The sequence below is a fragment of the Phodopus roborovskii genome, unplaced genomic scaffold (assembly GCF_943737965.1).
Source record: "Phodopus roborovskii unplaced genomic scaffold, PHOROB, whole genome shotgun sequence".
Lineage (NCBI taxonomy): Eukaryota > Metazoa > Chordata > Mammalia > Rodentia > Cricetidae > Phodopus > Phodopus roborovskii.
Window position 1 is genome coordinate 850,328 of NW_026125572.1, and position 16,786 is coordinate 867,113.

The 16,786-nt window shown below is 40.4% G+C and overlaps 1 protein-coding gene across 4 annotated transcripts in view; it reads right to left on the reverse strand.

Annotated features, from left to right (window-relative positions):
* Pdgfd (platelet derived growth factor D) overlaps positions 1-10,246 on the reverse strand; it is a 199,201-nt gene extending 188,955 nt beyond the window's left edge. For all 4 annotated transcript variants that reach the window (XM_051177794.1, XM_051177793.1, XM_051177792.1 and 1 more), the window contains exon 1: positions 9,833-10,246. In XM_051177794.1, coding sequence (XP_051033751.1) covers positions 9,833-9,956 — 124 coding nt within the window. In that variant the 5' untranslated portion in view covers positions 9,957-10,246. The remainder of the gene's footprint in view (positions 1-9,832) is intronic.
* Between the last annotated feature and the right edge of the window lie 6,540 nt (positions 10,247-16,786).

Here is a 16,786-nt window from a genome sequence, read left to right on the forward strand (position 1 = left end):
ACTTGGTAGCCGGCATCTTTTCTACTTGCTGAGACATCTTGCCAGATGCTAATTATCTTCACATGTGCAAATATTTTTTCTAGACCTATCTCTTCCTCGTTCCTATCATTTAATGCGGCTGTCATTTTACATGTGCTTGAATGTGTGTATGTGTGACCATGACACACACACATACACTTTCATTATAGTTTGTGCTCTAATGAGCCATTATTACATTTTATGGTGTAGTTAATAAAGTTATCATTATACTGTCTCCAACCCTTCAGACTCTAGTATGGAAATGCAATTATAGTGGGATATCAGTAGAAATTTAGGGTATAAAGCAATGACTATTACCACTTGACTAAAGATTACTTTTTAATAATCATCTTCAATATAGTAAAGTAGGAACCCAGTCCTAGTCCTGAGGACTGCCAACATCTGTAGCTTATGGTACATTACTCAGACCTTGACCTCTGTGCCCACCCTGCCATCGCTTTTCTTTCTGAACCAAATTTCTGTTTGTGTGTCCAAGGAGTTGCTAACCAGAGCTTGCTCAAATGTACTCACTGTTTTGAAAAGTGTCTTCAACTCCTCAAGTTTCCAACCTGGATCACCATCGCCTTTACACAAATATACTAAGTGGATGTGTTAAGAGTAAAAACTGTTAAGCCCTTACCTAATTATTTCAACATGTTTTCATCATACCTCAAATATATCAATAGTATGTGTACATAATAGTTTAATATCAGTGGTAGATTCCCATTGCTCTTTTTTTTTTAAGAACTGCATTTTTAAAATATGAGAGTGTCTTTTGTTAGTTTACATTCTCAAAGAAAAAGAAGGAGGCAAAAACAAACAAACGAAAGCCTTAAAAGCCATTTTTGGCACATAAAGCAATTTTTGCCTACTTCCATCAAGAGGGTAAGTTACTAAGACTCATCAAAAAGTTAGGGCCCTCTATGCTGCTAACTGAGTGTACAGTGTACACACTAGCTTTTATGCTTCTGGCATATGTGACAGAAGTCAAAGTCATAAATATAGTCATAAATGTAAAAGTTGCCTTTCAGTTCAAATTTTAATCAGTGTAATAGCACCTAAGTAAGAAATTCACCTTTTACCTTTAAGGTATTGTGTTCAACAATGGCTTGGCTAACACACTTTTTCTAAACCAAATACTTTGATAGAACACCAGCAGTTAGCGTTTGACCAAAAAAAAAAAAAAAAAAAAAAAAAAAAAGAATCCTCAATGGGAATATCCTAAAACAGGCAAACAACAACCAAGCCCAACAAGCCCAATTACATAACACTAGGTCACATAAGGTAACACTCAGGGCATTACCTTGCCTTAGATTTGTTCATAATTATATTTTCTCTCGTCAGCCAGTGTACGTTTTAACTGAGACAGGACTGAGTCTTGGATTTACTGTTGTTAACAATAGCTCAGTTCTGTGCCTCCAAGCTCCATGCACTCAGGACTGCGCAGATACCCTGCAGGCATCAGGAATGTCGATGCTTACTTCTGCCAAGCTTAGTATACTATGGTGCACTACCGAATCAACACAAAAGGTCATGGATGACTTTTGAGCTTTTCAAGTATCTTCTATTAAACTCCTCTTAAATTAAATTCTAAGCAGTTCTCCCTCTACTCCAGACTAGCTAGCTCTCTTTTAAAAATCAACAAGTATTTTAAAGTCTTTTCATTCCACATTTAATAACTTTCTCATGTGTTTTTGTTATTATAAAAATGCATACTATATGCTGTATGAAAACGTTTCACCATAGATAACTCCATAAACAGAAAGACTGGCTCTCTTAACTTCTGTTTATTTCTTCCTGCACCCTTGCTTTAAGTAGAAGACAATTTAGACAAGTATTTAACATGCTAAAGTGCACTAAAAGCACCCACTCTGATCAGTGTTAGTTTAACCATATTTGAAAGTGTTTGAAGTTGAAGTAGTAGAAACATCATCACATTTCTTTAACATTAGTTCCAACTTAGCCAAATGCTTATGCCAAAGGTAGCAGTCTAAAAATAAACATTATGTTGGGATTCTCAACAGAGTTTTCTGGGGATATATAACCAGTTCTTCACTCAAAGCCGTTTATAAAGCCTGTTGAGAGCCACTTTTCACACTAAAAGTGCTTGGGGTATGTGGAGCACTATCATACCCTCACAATATCAGACCATTTGCTTGGCTACATGAACATGCACAGCTGGTCTTCATGTTCACTGTAAAAGCAATTCATATAGATCCATCTTTCTCCTTTCTTCCTGTCAGTGATACAATGACCACCCAAACAATTAAGCAACCCAAGAGCTAAAAGTTCAAAGTTGAACTCCTTTTCTCTCATAGTTTGATCATGAGGGGACTTGTAAGGCCTAAAAATCTGTCAAAAAAAGAGAATACTGCTTGGTTGATTTGTTAATTTATCAAATCTTACTGAACTTCTACATGTCAGACAGTGCCATGCACAAGGCAGGAGGTTCGGCTGTGCTGAGTGAGTCCATGGTCTAACATATTTATTGGGGCCATTGATTCCCCAACAGTGATACAGATACTTATTTGTTACAAAATACAGCCGATAGCTTGTGCTTATAACTCTTATAACTTAAATTAACCCATATTTTTATTAATCTGCTTTCTACCTCATGACTTTTATCTCTATTCCATTTTGTATATCTGACTTGTTCCACATCTGTCTGATTTCTTGCCTTCTACCCAACACCCTCTTTTCCCCCAAAACCTGCCCAGCTGTTGACCATTTAGCTTTTTATTAAACCAACCACAGTGACTTATCTTCATGCAGTGTAAAGGAATATTACATATCACCAGTCAGCCCACACATACAAGCAGATGTTATCTGTAAACAAGTACGTATAATCATAGGTTTCAAGATACAAACTAAAAAAAGCAGAGGATTTGAGAAGGCCGAGGGCTGGGAAAAGAGAGATAGAGTAGGCACTTCTGTTTAAAATGTTGTAGCTGACCAGTACATTCACTGAGGAGTGTTCAAAAGCCACTATGACTTGTCTGTCACAGAATTCTCCATTGGGTAAATAATAAAACTTAAAAAAAAAAAAAAAACTAAATATTTCAAAATATTTCACACTGCTTTTTACTGAATTCAAGGGTCCTTGAATAAGTCCATTGGGATCATTCATTGTAAGCTTTGGATAGTGAAATGAAATTAATGAAATAAATAGACAAACAAATCAGGAGATCAGCAAAGACAAGGAAGCAGAAAATGCAGGCTGATGGGTTATTTTCCATAATGGCATAACAATCAGAATAAAGTAAGATTTCCCAGAAAGGATCAATGGGAAAAATGAAGACAAAACAATATTTGTAGGACTTCCAGGAGATTAGGCCAATGGTGGGGAGTGGCACTAAGCACCACAGAAGAATTCTATGTATATAGCCAATGTCTACTTTTAAAGCAACGTTATATTTTAGCCCCACAAATGCTGCCCTTATAGACAGGTAGTAAGACATTACTTTTATCTTCAAACATTCTGTTTATATTAGCAGGACCCTCATAATGCTCTCAGATCTTTCACATTTCCTTCAGTACTTGCAACCGTCAGGAAGAAAGAAAAGGCATGAGCCATGTCTTAAGGTTTTGTCTAATTTCGCTGCTCCAAAGAAATAAAAATGAGAACTGTGTTAGTTTGGGCTTCATTTCCACCATCATTTTCACTCATCATTTAGGAGAGTCAAGACAGAAAAGGTGTATCCCTCGACTGAAGGAAAGCTTTAACAGGACTGTTCAGTCAGAGACTAAAAGCTTACAACCGTCCTCGGAGTGACTCTGTGAGACAGTGGGATGTTTTCAAATTGCAGCAGGTACTGGAGATGAAAGGGAGGGGGACACTGGGGAGGGTTACGGGACAGCTGGGGAGGGTTACGGGACAGCACCATGAAGAGAAACAGGAAAATGTCTTGCATCTCTGTAGGGCAGGGGGAGGTGACCTGAGCATGTGTGCTGGCCGAGAAGAGGGAGCCAACAAGAAAGGAAAGTGAGAGACAGTGGAGACATGAACCCCAGAGACCTAGGTCATGGAGCTGTTGTCAAATGAGAAGTTCTGGGTGTGAGAGAATGGGCTCAATCTTTTAATGAATATCTATATAAAATGCTTTTATGTGATACTGTATGGTATGTTGAAAATATGTACTATGGCTTTTTTTTTATTAAGAAACAAACAATAACAAAACCTAAAGAAGATGTTTGTGTAGTTTCCATGAAATCTTTCTAAAGCCTTAAAACATGGAGGGAGAGAAATCCCGAGGTCTCGCTCTTCAGTAACCCCTCTGTTCAAATATTTGTTAATATTCTGTGTGCAGATATGGAAATCACCTAGGCAAACATGGTAATTAAAGTCAAGCGGTGGTTCTTTATTATCTACCAAAACCTTAATGACTTGTTTATATACATTCTGACTGTCATTTAAGCTTTTGAGTAAATTTGTTGCCTGTTTATTGGTTCACCTAATTGCTCTTCCCACAACAAAGGGCGCTCCAGCAATATTTCATAAGAGGGGGTATTGTTATGTTGCTTATTAAATGTTCAGTGAAATAGAATACTGTAGGCCTCTTCCTACATAAGGTGAAGAGTTGTCCAACTCCTGTTCACAGTCACACGCAGCGACTATCTCCATGCTTCACCATGTTGCAGTTCATTTACAACTCCAAGAATCTTAATGTACATAAGCTGATGAAATATGATATGTACATAAACAATTATTTACAAAATATTACATGCTTGAAAACTGCCAAAGAGATCTCAAGGGAACTTACCACCAAAAAATATGTATGAGGTGACACATGCCAGTGGGTTTGATTTAGCTGCTACACAATAAAAACATATATCAAATCATGTTGCATGCAGATATATACATTTCTGTTAATTAAAAATAAATAGCTAATACAATAGTTTAAATGTATATAAATTAAAATTTTATTATGCTCATATTAGGATTACACTAAAATGTAAAAAATTTCAGATCATATGTGGCGCAGCAGTACATGAGTCCCAAACTCTCTTCACGCATCCACTCTGCCAGACAGTAAGTGCTAAGGTAAATGTCACTCCCGTGGTGAAAGCCAATCAAGTTCCTCTGCCACCATGTCTCAACCAATCTCTCACCTGCCCATATGAAAGTCAACAAACCATAGAAGTCACAAATCATAAGAAAGAACACTCTAAAGATATTGTATAGATGTCAGTAACCCGGGGTGAAGATGGGAAAGAAGATATATTATGGTATGTATCATCAGTGTTTGCGGTGAAACAAAACAATGCTCCATTCTTGTTCTAGAGAAAACCCTCCCTAGGACATACTGCTTCCTGTTTGTGTACTATGAGCATAGGACTTTACTTATGACTTACATTTATTTGGTCCTGGAATACTGTGTAGGGAGACAGAGAGTTTCTTCCTACAGCATCTGTCTTGAATGCTTTGTCTTGTTATATGTATTCCCTTTGTGCTTTTGCTGCAATGGTCCTACCCACAAAAGTTATTGTAAAGTATGTGCGGTTTTGTTGTTGTTTCTGAGACAGGGTTTGGAACTAGCTCTGTAGACCAGGCTGGCTTCAAACTCACAGAGATATGCCAGCCTCTCCCTCGGAGGGCTTGGATTAAAGGCTTGTGCTAACACCACCTGGTCATGGTATTTGGTTTTCAATTGCATTTAATTCTGAAATGCAGGCATCTGAAATGACTTAGTGTTACGAAACTCTATCCGAGTTTTTCTGACCCTCCACATTCCCTTGTTCAGACCTCAGAAAGAGTTAAGGATACAATATTTTCCATGTTGAGCAAGAGGAAAGCTTACAGAGTTAGAGGGAAATAGAGAATAGCAGGTGGCTTTGGGCACTAGTAACTGGAGATTTTGAACTAGGGAAGTCACTCATGTCTTCTAGTATTATCTTGAAAAAGAACTAACACAATCTGTGTAGATGTTACACAGGCAATAGGTTTACAAGGAGTCTGGTCCCACCCTTGTCCTGGCTCACTCCTTAGGACACACTTTTTTCTGCAGTCAACACTGAGAAGCCACGATTCTCTCTCATTTAAAATTCCCTTCTCTCCCTTCATTCTTTCCCTCCTTTATTTATGCTTTTGGAGATTAGCCCTGGTTCTCTACGTATTCTGGTCCTTCATACTCTACCTCTTAAGTGTTGGGATTACAGGTGTGTGGGGGCATCGAACCCAGCTCCTCATGCCTTCCAGGTAATCACTCTGCCATCTGAGCTGCATCCCCCACATCAGTTCAGCCTTTGATGGTGTCCCGGTCAACCTCAGAATTACAGCCAAACTCCCCCATATTTCCCAGGTCCTTCGCTAGTAGACATGTACATCCTTGCAAGTTTACTTTTATATTTATTTATTTATTTGGCGTGTGCATGCATGCCATTCTATGTATGTCAGGTCAGAGGACAGTTTTATGAAGGCTATGCAGTCCTTCCAGCTTTCCATAGGTTCCAGGGATCAATCAGGCTGGTGCGACAAGCACCACTACTCACTGAGCCATCTTTCCAGCCCTTTATTTTAATTTATAAGTGTCGTTTTTAAAATTCTCATCTCTAACCCTTGAGAAGAGCTTTCTTTCCATTGATGAACTCCACTCTCTTCCTCACTGTCCCTGAGTTCTACACTCTTCTTCATCTTCTCCTTGACAGGAAGCCTTGCTCAGTCTCTCAAGTCTTTGCAATGTTCTAGAACTTTCCACACTGCTCCCCATGAAAGTGCCTGGGACACCATACTGTGCATTCCCCCTTCACACTTTAGCAGTAAGATACACTTCTCTCAACTAAAAGCCTTGTGCTCAAACACACCATATGAAAAAGAATAATTGGGAAATGTGTGGGCTTATTCTGTTGACAAAGTGATCGAAACTTGGAGGGTGTTGAGCAGCCTTAATATGTGCTCCATGATATCCAAAGCAGGTCTGAAATCTTGGCTTTGCCAAAATGAACCAGAAAGTTAGATGGAACTACTCATTTCTATTCTCTGCTAGATCAAAAGCTGCAGGACAGTAGGGATTGTGATTGTGTCATCCATGTCCTGCTAGAGAACTGAGCATCAGCACAGGATATGGCAGATAACAAAAAATCAATATAGTCATTAAAAAAATAGTTGTTTCACAGAGCTTGGTTAAGGTTTTGTGATAAGAACTGTTGGTGTCATGTTCACCTTCAGAAGACACTTGAGCTCAAGTAAAGAATTGCTTCAAAAGAGGTGACTGAATGAGTCCTAACTTACATCAACTCATTTCTACCCTAAAACTTTCCAGATCCTTGTAAGAGATGAGTATTCCAGTGTCCATGAGTTACATGTGGCTCACAAGTGTTCCCATCTTAACAAAGAAAAGGGTTTCAAATGGTACTCAAATGTTGCTCTAAAATACTAATCAGATCATTCAACAAGGAAGATCCAAGCTTCAGAAGGAACAGCATTTGCCTATGACTCAGCTCTCAAGGAGGAACACAGAAAACATGCATCCTTCCAGACTGTCAAAATGACAATGATAGGGTTCGGAGACCACAAGTCCTCAGAGTCCTACCTGACCACAAGCTGAGGCTTCTGACAGTCTAGAAGAGAGCAATGATTCTGTGGAATCTGCTCTATGTTTGGCCCTACTGTTTTAAAGCAATCCAGTTTTATTTTTAGTCACTGAAAGGAACAAAAAGCCTTTGGACAAAAAACACTTTCAATCAGTAAAGCTCACAACCTAGCTCAGGGCAACCTTCACTGCACAGCAGGTAGGTACCACAGGAACACTACAATGCACAGCAACCAGACACCCCAACACACCTTACAATGCATATCAACCAGACACACCAGAATACTCTAGAATGCACAACAGCCAGATACCTCAGGACTCCCTACAATGCAAAGCAACCAGATCCCCCAGAACATCTTACAATGCATAGCAATCAGATGCCCCAGAACACTCTGCAATGCACATCATGCAAATGTCCTAGGACATCCTACAATGCACAGTATGCAGACATCTCAGGACATCCTACAATGCAAAGCAGGCAGGTACCTCTCCATCCTTCAAAAAACACAACTGTCACCGGAAGGAGATAAGAGAGAATATATTCTAGAGCCACATCACCATGGCCCAGGAACAGATGTGTATATTACCCCAAATTACTCACTCCAGTGTGGAAGCAGTTTCATGAGGTTTTCATAATGACAGAACACTGAAGGTCATGAATGAAGACAATTTTAAGACACCTTGGTGGAGGTAGGTGGGTGGAGCAAAGCAGAGAAACCTCTTCCATGGACCTCCAAAGCCATGGATGCAAGGGGATGACACTTGGTCTCTTGATTCCGGTGTCTATAAATTGTGAATGACTTGCCTAATGTTTATTACAATGTTTGGGCTTTGAACTTGCAACATTTGGACTTCTCCACAATTATTAGAGTTCTCATCAGTTAATCAGCTTTGTGGAAGGTTTAGTTGGAAATGTTATTGTGTTCATTCGTGTGACTTATGACACACATGCCACTGCACTCACGTGGAGGTCAGGACAGCCTTGGTATTTGCTTCTTCACAGGCACAACCTTGGCCCTTGCCTTCCACTTTGAAATAAAGACAGAGCTTTCCCCAGTCTACGTTGCCAGGATTGCTCCTTAACACTTCAGATAAATCGAAGATACTGCCACTAAGTATGAGTATGTCATAAAAAGGACAGTATTTTTCCACTCCAATTCTCAGAGTTTTCAAGTCTGAATATAGGACATATCAAGTAAGTAAGACATTTGTAAGTGATGAAGGTGTCTACTACTACCAAGATGGGTCGATGTTGCCAGAGCAAACACTGGAGCCACTAAGAACAGCTTGGTGATGTCCTTGGTGTTTGGGGGCAGGACGACTACAGGGAGAAAGTGCTGGCACTTTAAGCAAGTAAAAGCGAATGAAATTCACGTAGGAAAACAAAGCAATAAAGGCTTGGGCCATTCTGTATACCCCTGGCAAGAACTGTACCATGCTGAGGCATAAGTCCCAGCTAAAGACCTAAGCCCAAGAGGAAACCAAACTCTACTTGGAGTTTCAGGGACCCAGTGACCCATGTGTCTTCTACAGAACAGGAAAACAAGCAGTGTGCTCAGGACCTTGCTTAGGACAGCCATTTCAGGAGCTTGGAAAGCCTCAGCACAAAGGAAACCAGGTCCCCTGCGGTACAAGGAAATTCCAGCAGCCCCGCCTCCCAGACTCTTGAGTTTCTGAGCCTCTGAACTCCAAGAGAAAATCACATGAGGGTCGGAGGGGCAACAGGATCTTCTCTTAAAAATAAATGACATAAATTGCCAGTTCGCCACAGAAATAACCACAATGCTGAAACGTGTCATTTCTACCCTCCTCACTAAAATAAGTAAATAAGAATTATGTCATCCAGTAAAGGCCACTGGATTCCACCATCTACCACAATGCCTGCTTTACTAGGGTCAGAATAGCCTGACCCAAAGTGGGCACAGTGTGCAGCTTTGCAACTCTGGAAGGAGTCATCCACATGTAGGTATGTATGTATCAACTACCCCAGGACGCACACCTACTGACATGACTTCTCAGGTGCAGGGGGGAAACACACTTGACACATCATACTGCCTCCAGTGGCACTCAAGACACTTCACACTCTTCAGAACAGTTCTGGAAGGAGGGGCTGCCTTAGATGGGGGTGAAGCAGGAGAATCCATCCCCCATACAATGCCTTCAGTCTGAGTTCCTTTGAAACTTTTAAGAACGAAGGGGCTGGGAGCAGGGTGAATGGCCCAAAGAACCCGACTACAATAAAAGTGACCTTGTCAACGAAGAACACAAATCAATGAGTCTCTTACCGTCTCTCCGGAGGTTGGCATTGCGCAAAGCTTTGATGGATGCGCTCTGCGGAGTCGCAAAAGTGTCCCGATAGCTGCAAAAGTTCGCGCACACAAGAATGGAGATGAAGATGAGTCGGTGCATTTGGGACCAGCGACCTAGGGACAGCCGTCGTTCCAGAATAAATATATAAATAAATAAAGCCCACCGGGTTGGGCCGGTGGACCTCTGCTGCGCTGACCCGCGCCTTCTCTGTCTGCGCTGCCCTGTGCTGCCTGGGCCGTCCAGCTACTCGCCCAGCTCTTCCCAAACTTCCTGCATGCTGAACTTTCCAAGCGCGTGTGGGTGCCGCACTTCCTTGTGGCGCTGACTAGATCAATGGGGAAGGGACAAACAACAGGTTGACGTGGGTTCGCCCCCCTCCGGTGGCCAGCGGCTGCAGCACAAGCTACAGCGGGCGGCGCTGCGTCTGGGCCTCTTAGAGCTCAGAGGCTCTGCAGTGGAGCTGGAGCAGCGATCCCAGAATCCTGGCTGGAAGTCCCAACCAAAGCTGCTCTGCCAGTGAGCATGCCCAGTTTGAAGGTCGGCCAGACCCTTCCCATCTCCCAAGGTTTTGTAGGAGGGCGGGAGGCGTGGGGTGAGTATAGAACTTCTCTAGAAGTGAGTGCTAAGTTCTCCTACCAGGCAGTAGGCAAAGGTGCTGGCCTTGGTGATGGTGGGGCCTGGGGGATGGGATAGAGTGGAAGTGTTTGTAGTACCACTGAGTGGAGACTCCACTGTGCTCTCAATGGGAGATGCAATTACAAGAAGCTCCTGCTGGGTTTGCCCTGAGTCAGGAAGAGCTGAGTTGATTCACAGGTGATACCCAATGATAAGCTAGGCTAGCCAGCTTTGCTAGGCACACATGTTTCTGTGATTGATTCTACCTTCTGCACAGTTACAGCATCATCATCAGGGCAAAAACAGGAGTGTTTGCACACCTGAGACAAAAGGGGCTGCCGGCAATTGGAGGCCCGCTGGCTCTACAGAACCCTTTTCCACGTCAACTAGAGCTACATGGTGTGACTTGTTTCAAACAAAACCAGAAAACGAATGGCTACATAAATAAATTAGTCAGGTGGGCTGGTGCATGCCTGTGATCTCAGTAGGTGGACAGGAGGAGCAGGGGTTCAAGGCCATACTGAGCTGTATAGTGGACAAAACACAAGGCTGAGAATGCCATGCTTTCTAGATTGAAAATATGTACATGCGATACACGGAATGAAGAAATATTTGGGCAAAGGCCAAGAACCAGCAGGACTAACAGAAGCAAGGAAGTACCAGATCCCCTCCCACAACCTCTTTTCTTGTTACATACACGTGCAAGTGGCAGTTCTTAGTTTGTTTGACTGTGTCAAGGGTTAGATGAAATCATTTCAGATTATGATAATTGTTTGTAGCTGCATCTAAATCTAAACACATATTTACTCAACTGTTTACTGGGGACATCTAAGAAATAGAAGTCCAGAGCTCTTGTAGGTGAAAGTCTGCGATATAGGACATACCTGATAGCTATTCACTAGACGAGCTGAGAGAGAGAGAGGGCGTTTATGAAAATGCAGACTTCACAAGTTACTCTACCCTCTGACACTAAAGAGGATAATGATGTGGACTACTTCATTTCAATACCAGCACTGTTTTTCATAAGTGAGTAAAAGAACACAGTAGCTAAGAAAGCGCACTATCGAGTTCATTAAAGACACTCTTGCTTCATGGATATCATCACCTTAGGGCCTCATGCATGGCAATGTACACAGTATTTCTGTGGGCTACAATCAAAAAGTTAGAAAACCTTTGAGGGGAAAAAAATCTGATTATTTGTTTCAAAATACAATCTGCTCCTAAAAGAAACATAAAAAGTAAGTTTGCAGGAGATGGTACCATCAATAAAGTGTGTAGAGACCTGGGTTCAGACCTGAGCACTTACGCAAAAGCCTAGGACTGTTGTACACATTTGAAGCACAGTGCTGCGGAAGGCAGAGACCAACAGGTCCCATCTAGTCTAAAGAGAAAGTTCGTGATTCTGCAGAGACTCTGTGTGAGAACCCAAGATCCCAAGATGTGCAGCTATGCGTGTGCATGCGTGCGCGCGCGCGCACACACACACACACACGCATACACACACCTAAAAATAAGCATAGATTTGCATATTCTCATGTATTTATTTGACAAACAGTAGATTTTCTTTTGTTGCTTTCTCTGTACTAATATCTTGAAGGTGAGACAGCAGTCAACCAAGACACAGTTCTCAGTCCTTTGAAGCATAGTCTTGTGAAGAAGAGAGACCATAGCAAATGCATATATGTCTGCACTGAAAGAGGAGCCAGAGACAGATGAACAGGCATAGAAGGCAATCCAAGCCATTTCCCAGACAGCTGGTTTAATTTCATCCTTAGGTCAACCATACGCATGTAGGAAAAATGAGAAAATGGGCAGTGGATTATGTAATTATTATTACAAGTATCAAAATGGTCAGATTATGTCTCAATTTCATATAAATCTTTAAGTTGGAATTATTTATTTAAAGTAGTTTTATCCAAGATACTGATGCTGGACCCAGTTAGTACATGGTTAATACATGGTAGCAAATATTATGACTGAGGATGTGCAAAGCAGGGAATATCTAAATATAACAATAAACATAAAACCAGACACATGAATCAAAGTAGTTATTTTGAATCCTATTTCAGCATTACTTAATAACTAACTTTTAAAAACTAGGTCAATTATTGTGCACAGCATAAATTTTAATAAAACTACTCTGGGAGTGGGAAAGTTCTGACACAGAGAGGGAAGATTATTTCACTTTCTTATGTGTCTCAAGCTAACTCAACAAAACATTGAATTAGTCATTGCTTTTACATTCTTGTGAACCAGTGAGAAGAATGAGCCAACACAATGAAATCAAGTTTATAAATATTATTATTATGATTAACTACTTAATCATCTCATCTATATTTAGTCACTGCCCAGTGAAATCCATGTAACTAAAGAACGTATGTATTGTTAAGAAAGTGAAAGAAATAATAGCCTCTTACAATTGGTCTAGCCATAATGGTGTTTATCTCAAACAAATATTGTATCAGGAAGGGCCTGTAATATGGTTAAGTTAGGACGAGAAACTATTTTTAACATGTGCCCTTTTCTTTTTTAATAGACACCAAGAATGCCATTTTCTGTTACATTTTCAAACCTTCTTGGCTTCTTTTGCTGCTTGTAAAAGTCTTGGTGGAACAGGAATGAAATATGGCCTGGCCTTTGAAAGACTTCTCAACTCGGCAAGTGGGTCACCCTTTTATTAAACTGAATTTGTGCCAATCTTTAAATTGTAACTCATGCAGGGCCATTCTCTTGACAATAGTTGCCGTTTTTTAGGATGACTACTCCTTCTAAGAGAATCTCCTCTGTTGTTCACCTTTCACTGAATAGGTTTGAGCAAACACTCAGGATGAGGACATTGCCTCCTGATTTCTACTCTGTCCTTTTTATGACTCCGCCATGAAGACTGCCTTCAGGGCTCTGAACATTTGGTTTTCTTTCTAAAATATGCTTGTCCAGACTTCAGTATGTGACACATGAGAAGTCTCATTCAAACCCACATATATTTCAAATATTTCTGTTACAAAGTCTGGTTGGATTCTGTCCTAGATTCATTTCTGTTGGTGTGAAAAAAATATTCAGGCCAACAATTTAAGGAATAAAGGGATTATTTTACCTCACAATACCACACCACAATATATCACTGCAGAGAAACCACGACAGGAAGTCTAGCATCTAGTCTCAAAATGTACTCTGTCAAGAGCAGGGTAAAGGGTGGGATGAGGTGGGTTGAGGAGATTGGGGGAACTAAGTGTATGTGTGGGGGTGTCAGTGCCCTAACTCTGCCCGCCTGCTTGCTTCTGAGTTTACTTAATACTAAGCTAGCTTTACTCTTAGGTAGTTCAGTCTCCTGGCCAGGGAGCGGTACCAGTCACAACAGGCTGGGTGACCAAGAAAATGCCCAAGGACATGCCCAGAGATCAATCGAATATGTGCAGTCCCTCCATGTGATTCTAGATTGTATTGAGATGACTGTTAAAAGGGACCTCAGACAGTGGAACCAGGATGTATTCCTGATGCACAAATAGACCTTGTGGACACATCCCCCATGGAGGGATAACTGCCTTAACCTAGAGACAGGAGAGAAGTCCTATTCCCTACTTCAAATGACTTGACAGATTAACATGACCCCACATGGATGACATTGCCCTACATGTGGAATTGGGATGGGGGGATGGGAGGAAATGGTGGTCAGGGCGCATGTGAGGGGGCAGAGAGGATAAGAGGGAGGGAGGGGAAACTGGGATCGACATGTAAAATAATAAATTAAAAAAAACTAAACAGCACATATACTAACATGAATGAAAGATTTCTGCACATTATAATCAACAGGGGTTTGAAATTTTATTAATCAATATGAACTAAAGTGTCAGCTCAAATATGTATTTTATACCGAATCTTGACAGTTGTCTTTACTTTTATGATTTGTCTCACTTTAAAGAAATACATTAATTAATGTATAGAATATATACATATTTCCAAAATGAAATATTAAATTTTATTGTCAGATCAGAAAACAGACTACGACTTTTGATTCACCCCATGATTTTCCCTGAAAGATAAAGAGTGAAGTGATCTTTGAATTAAGTTATCCATGTTTGAGCTGACTGTTCTGCTACATGCATTATAGTTATTTCTTCATTACCATTATTATTAAACATGAAATGGATGGAATAAAATACTTGAACCACCTATTCTCAAAATCATTATGTTCTCCATGTAAACCCTCTTCTGGTCTTCTGTAGACATTTGCCTATACTTGATACACATTCAGACACTCATGTACTAACATAAATACAATATAAGTCAATACTTTTAAGTTACCGGGCAGCTGAGCCAGGTGGAGGTTCCCGACTATAATCCCAGCACTAGGGAGGCAGAGGCAGGTGATCTGTGACTTCCAGGCCAGCCTAGTCTACAAAATGAGTTTTAGGACAGGCTCCAGAGTTACAGAAAAACACCCCCACCCCCAAAAAAGAAAGATAGAAAGGAAAGGAATGGTGAGAGAGAGAGAGAGAGAGAGAGAGAGAGAGAGAGAGAGAAGGAAGATCTGCAGAATTCCCACCTTTATGAACTCAGATATGGACCTTTAGTACCTCTATGTCCTGATGTGTGGAAAGCCACTGCATATGTCAGTGCTGTGAGAAGCTAGGTGTGTTAGGAGTAAGGTTTTTCCCTACCGCTGGTCCCACCGCCATGCCAGCCCCAAATAATACACAGAGACATTATATTAGATATAAATGTTGTTGGCCAGTTACTTTTTTCTTATCGGCTAACTCTGTCTTAAGTATTAACCCATTTCTATTAATCAAAGTAATTCCATGTGGTCTCATCTTTCCAGAAACTGGGGCTAGCGTCTGCACTCTCCAATCTCTACATGCTGACTCCTCCTTACTTCTTCCTCAAATCCTCCTTGTCTCCTAGTCCCACCTATCTTGCTTTCCTATTGGCCAACAGTGCTTTATTCATTAACCAATAAGGGAAACATTTACAGAATGACATCTCCCATGATAGGTGTTTTTAATTCATTTTACACGGGGATATTGACAGTGTAGATACAAATGTACATTTTGTGTAAAAACCTATAAATAAACACCAAACACATTTAGGAAGTTCTAAAGTGAACACATTTTTGAGCAGTAAGTTCCAGGTGTGATCATCTGGGGCTTGTATTTCCACTACTGCCTTTGTCTTTGAAAGGTCAGCGAGCCTAGCCTCCAGCCAGCTCTTCACTGTGTTGCATATCAGCCTTTGTGAATGAGCCACTAAGTTATGAGTTCATCACATCGATGAATTTCAATGTCAATATTTTTGTCCTCACCTTCTTGTGCTTTTCAATTTTCTTTCACTCATTCTTGAGCTGCATTATCAAAATTTAAAATCTCAAAGAGGGATATGTTGCATATTCTGCAAGATTTCTTCCTTAATTGATATGGGACATCTGCCAGGCCCCCTCAGAATGATGCACTTTTATCCTTATAAAGCTGGCATACATCCAGTTACTTTTATATTTTAATTTCTGTCTTGCCTTGTAATTTTTTTTTTAGCAAGAAATCGATACCCAAGTCGTTGAATGTTCCTTTCTTTAAGGGAGGACTTTAATTCAGTAAAGAAAATATTTTTCTTATGTTTATGTGCCTTGCTATTTACATGTTCATTTTCCTTTTCAGCTGAGCTTGGATTAAATCTATTAGTGTGATGGTATTTAAATTTTCAGTGGCTATTGACCCTCATTAATTACCAATTCTTGTCTTGCTCTGTAATTAATTGATCATATCTTTTGTCTTCTAAAATCTTGATTACAAGTCTTTGTACAGTCTTTTAAAGATTTTTTTTTAATTTACCCACTATTAGTTTATCCATTAGTTATTAATTAATTTATTTAATTCATTATTTATTGACTTTTTCTATGTGTATTTGTGTGCATGAGTGTATACATGTATACCACATGTGTGTATGAACCCAAGGACTCAAGAAGAACATGTCAGACTGCCTAGAATTAGATTAATAGGCAGTTATGGAGTGCTTGATCTGCATGCTGGAAATCAAAGTCAAGTTCTCTGGAAGACTAGTGTACATTTTTAATAGCTGGATCATCTCTTCAGTCTTGTGCTAATTCTTAAGCTGCAGTGTGGAAGAGAAGGAAAAAATGTTAACATATCTCATGAAGATGTGCTTTTTGATTCAGCAAATGTGATTTTCAAGGCCACAAAGAGTCACCTCCATCATTTTGAACCATTTATAAGGCTAGATGCCAGAAAATCAGCTTGAAAAAGATAAGCAAGGTAATTGACACTATTCAGGATAATCAATGGTACTGTATCAATAACAGACCG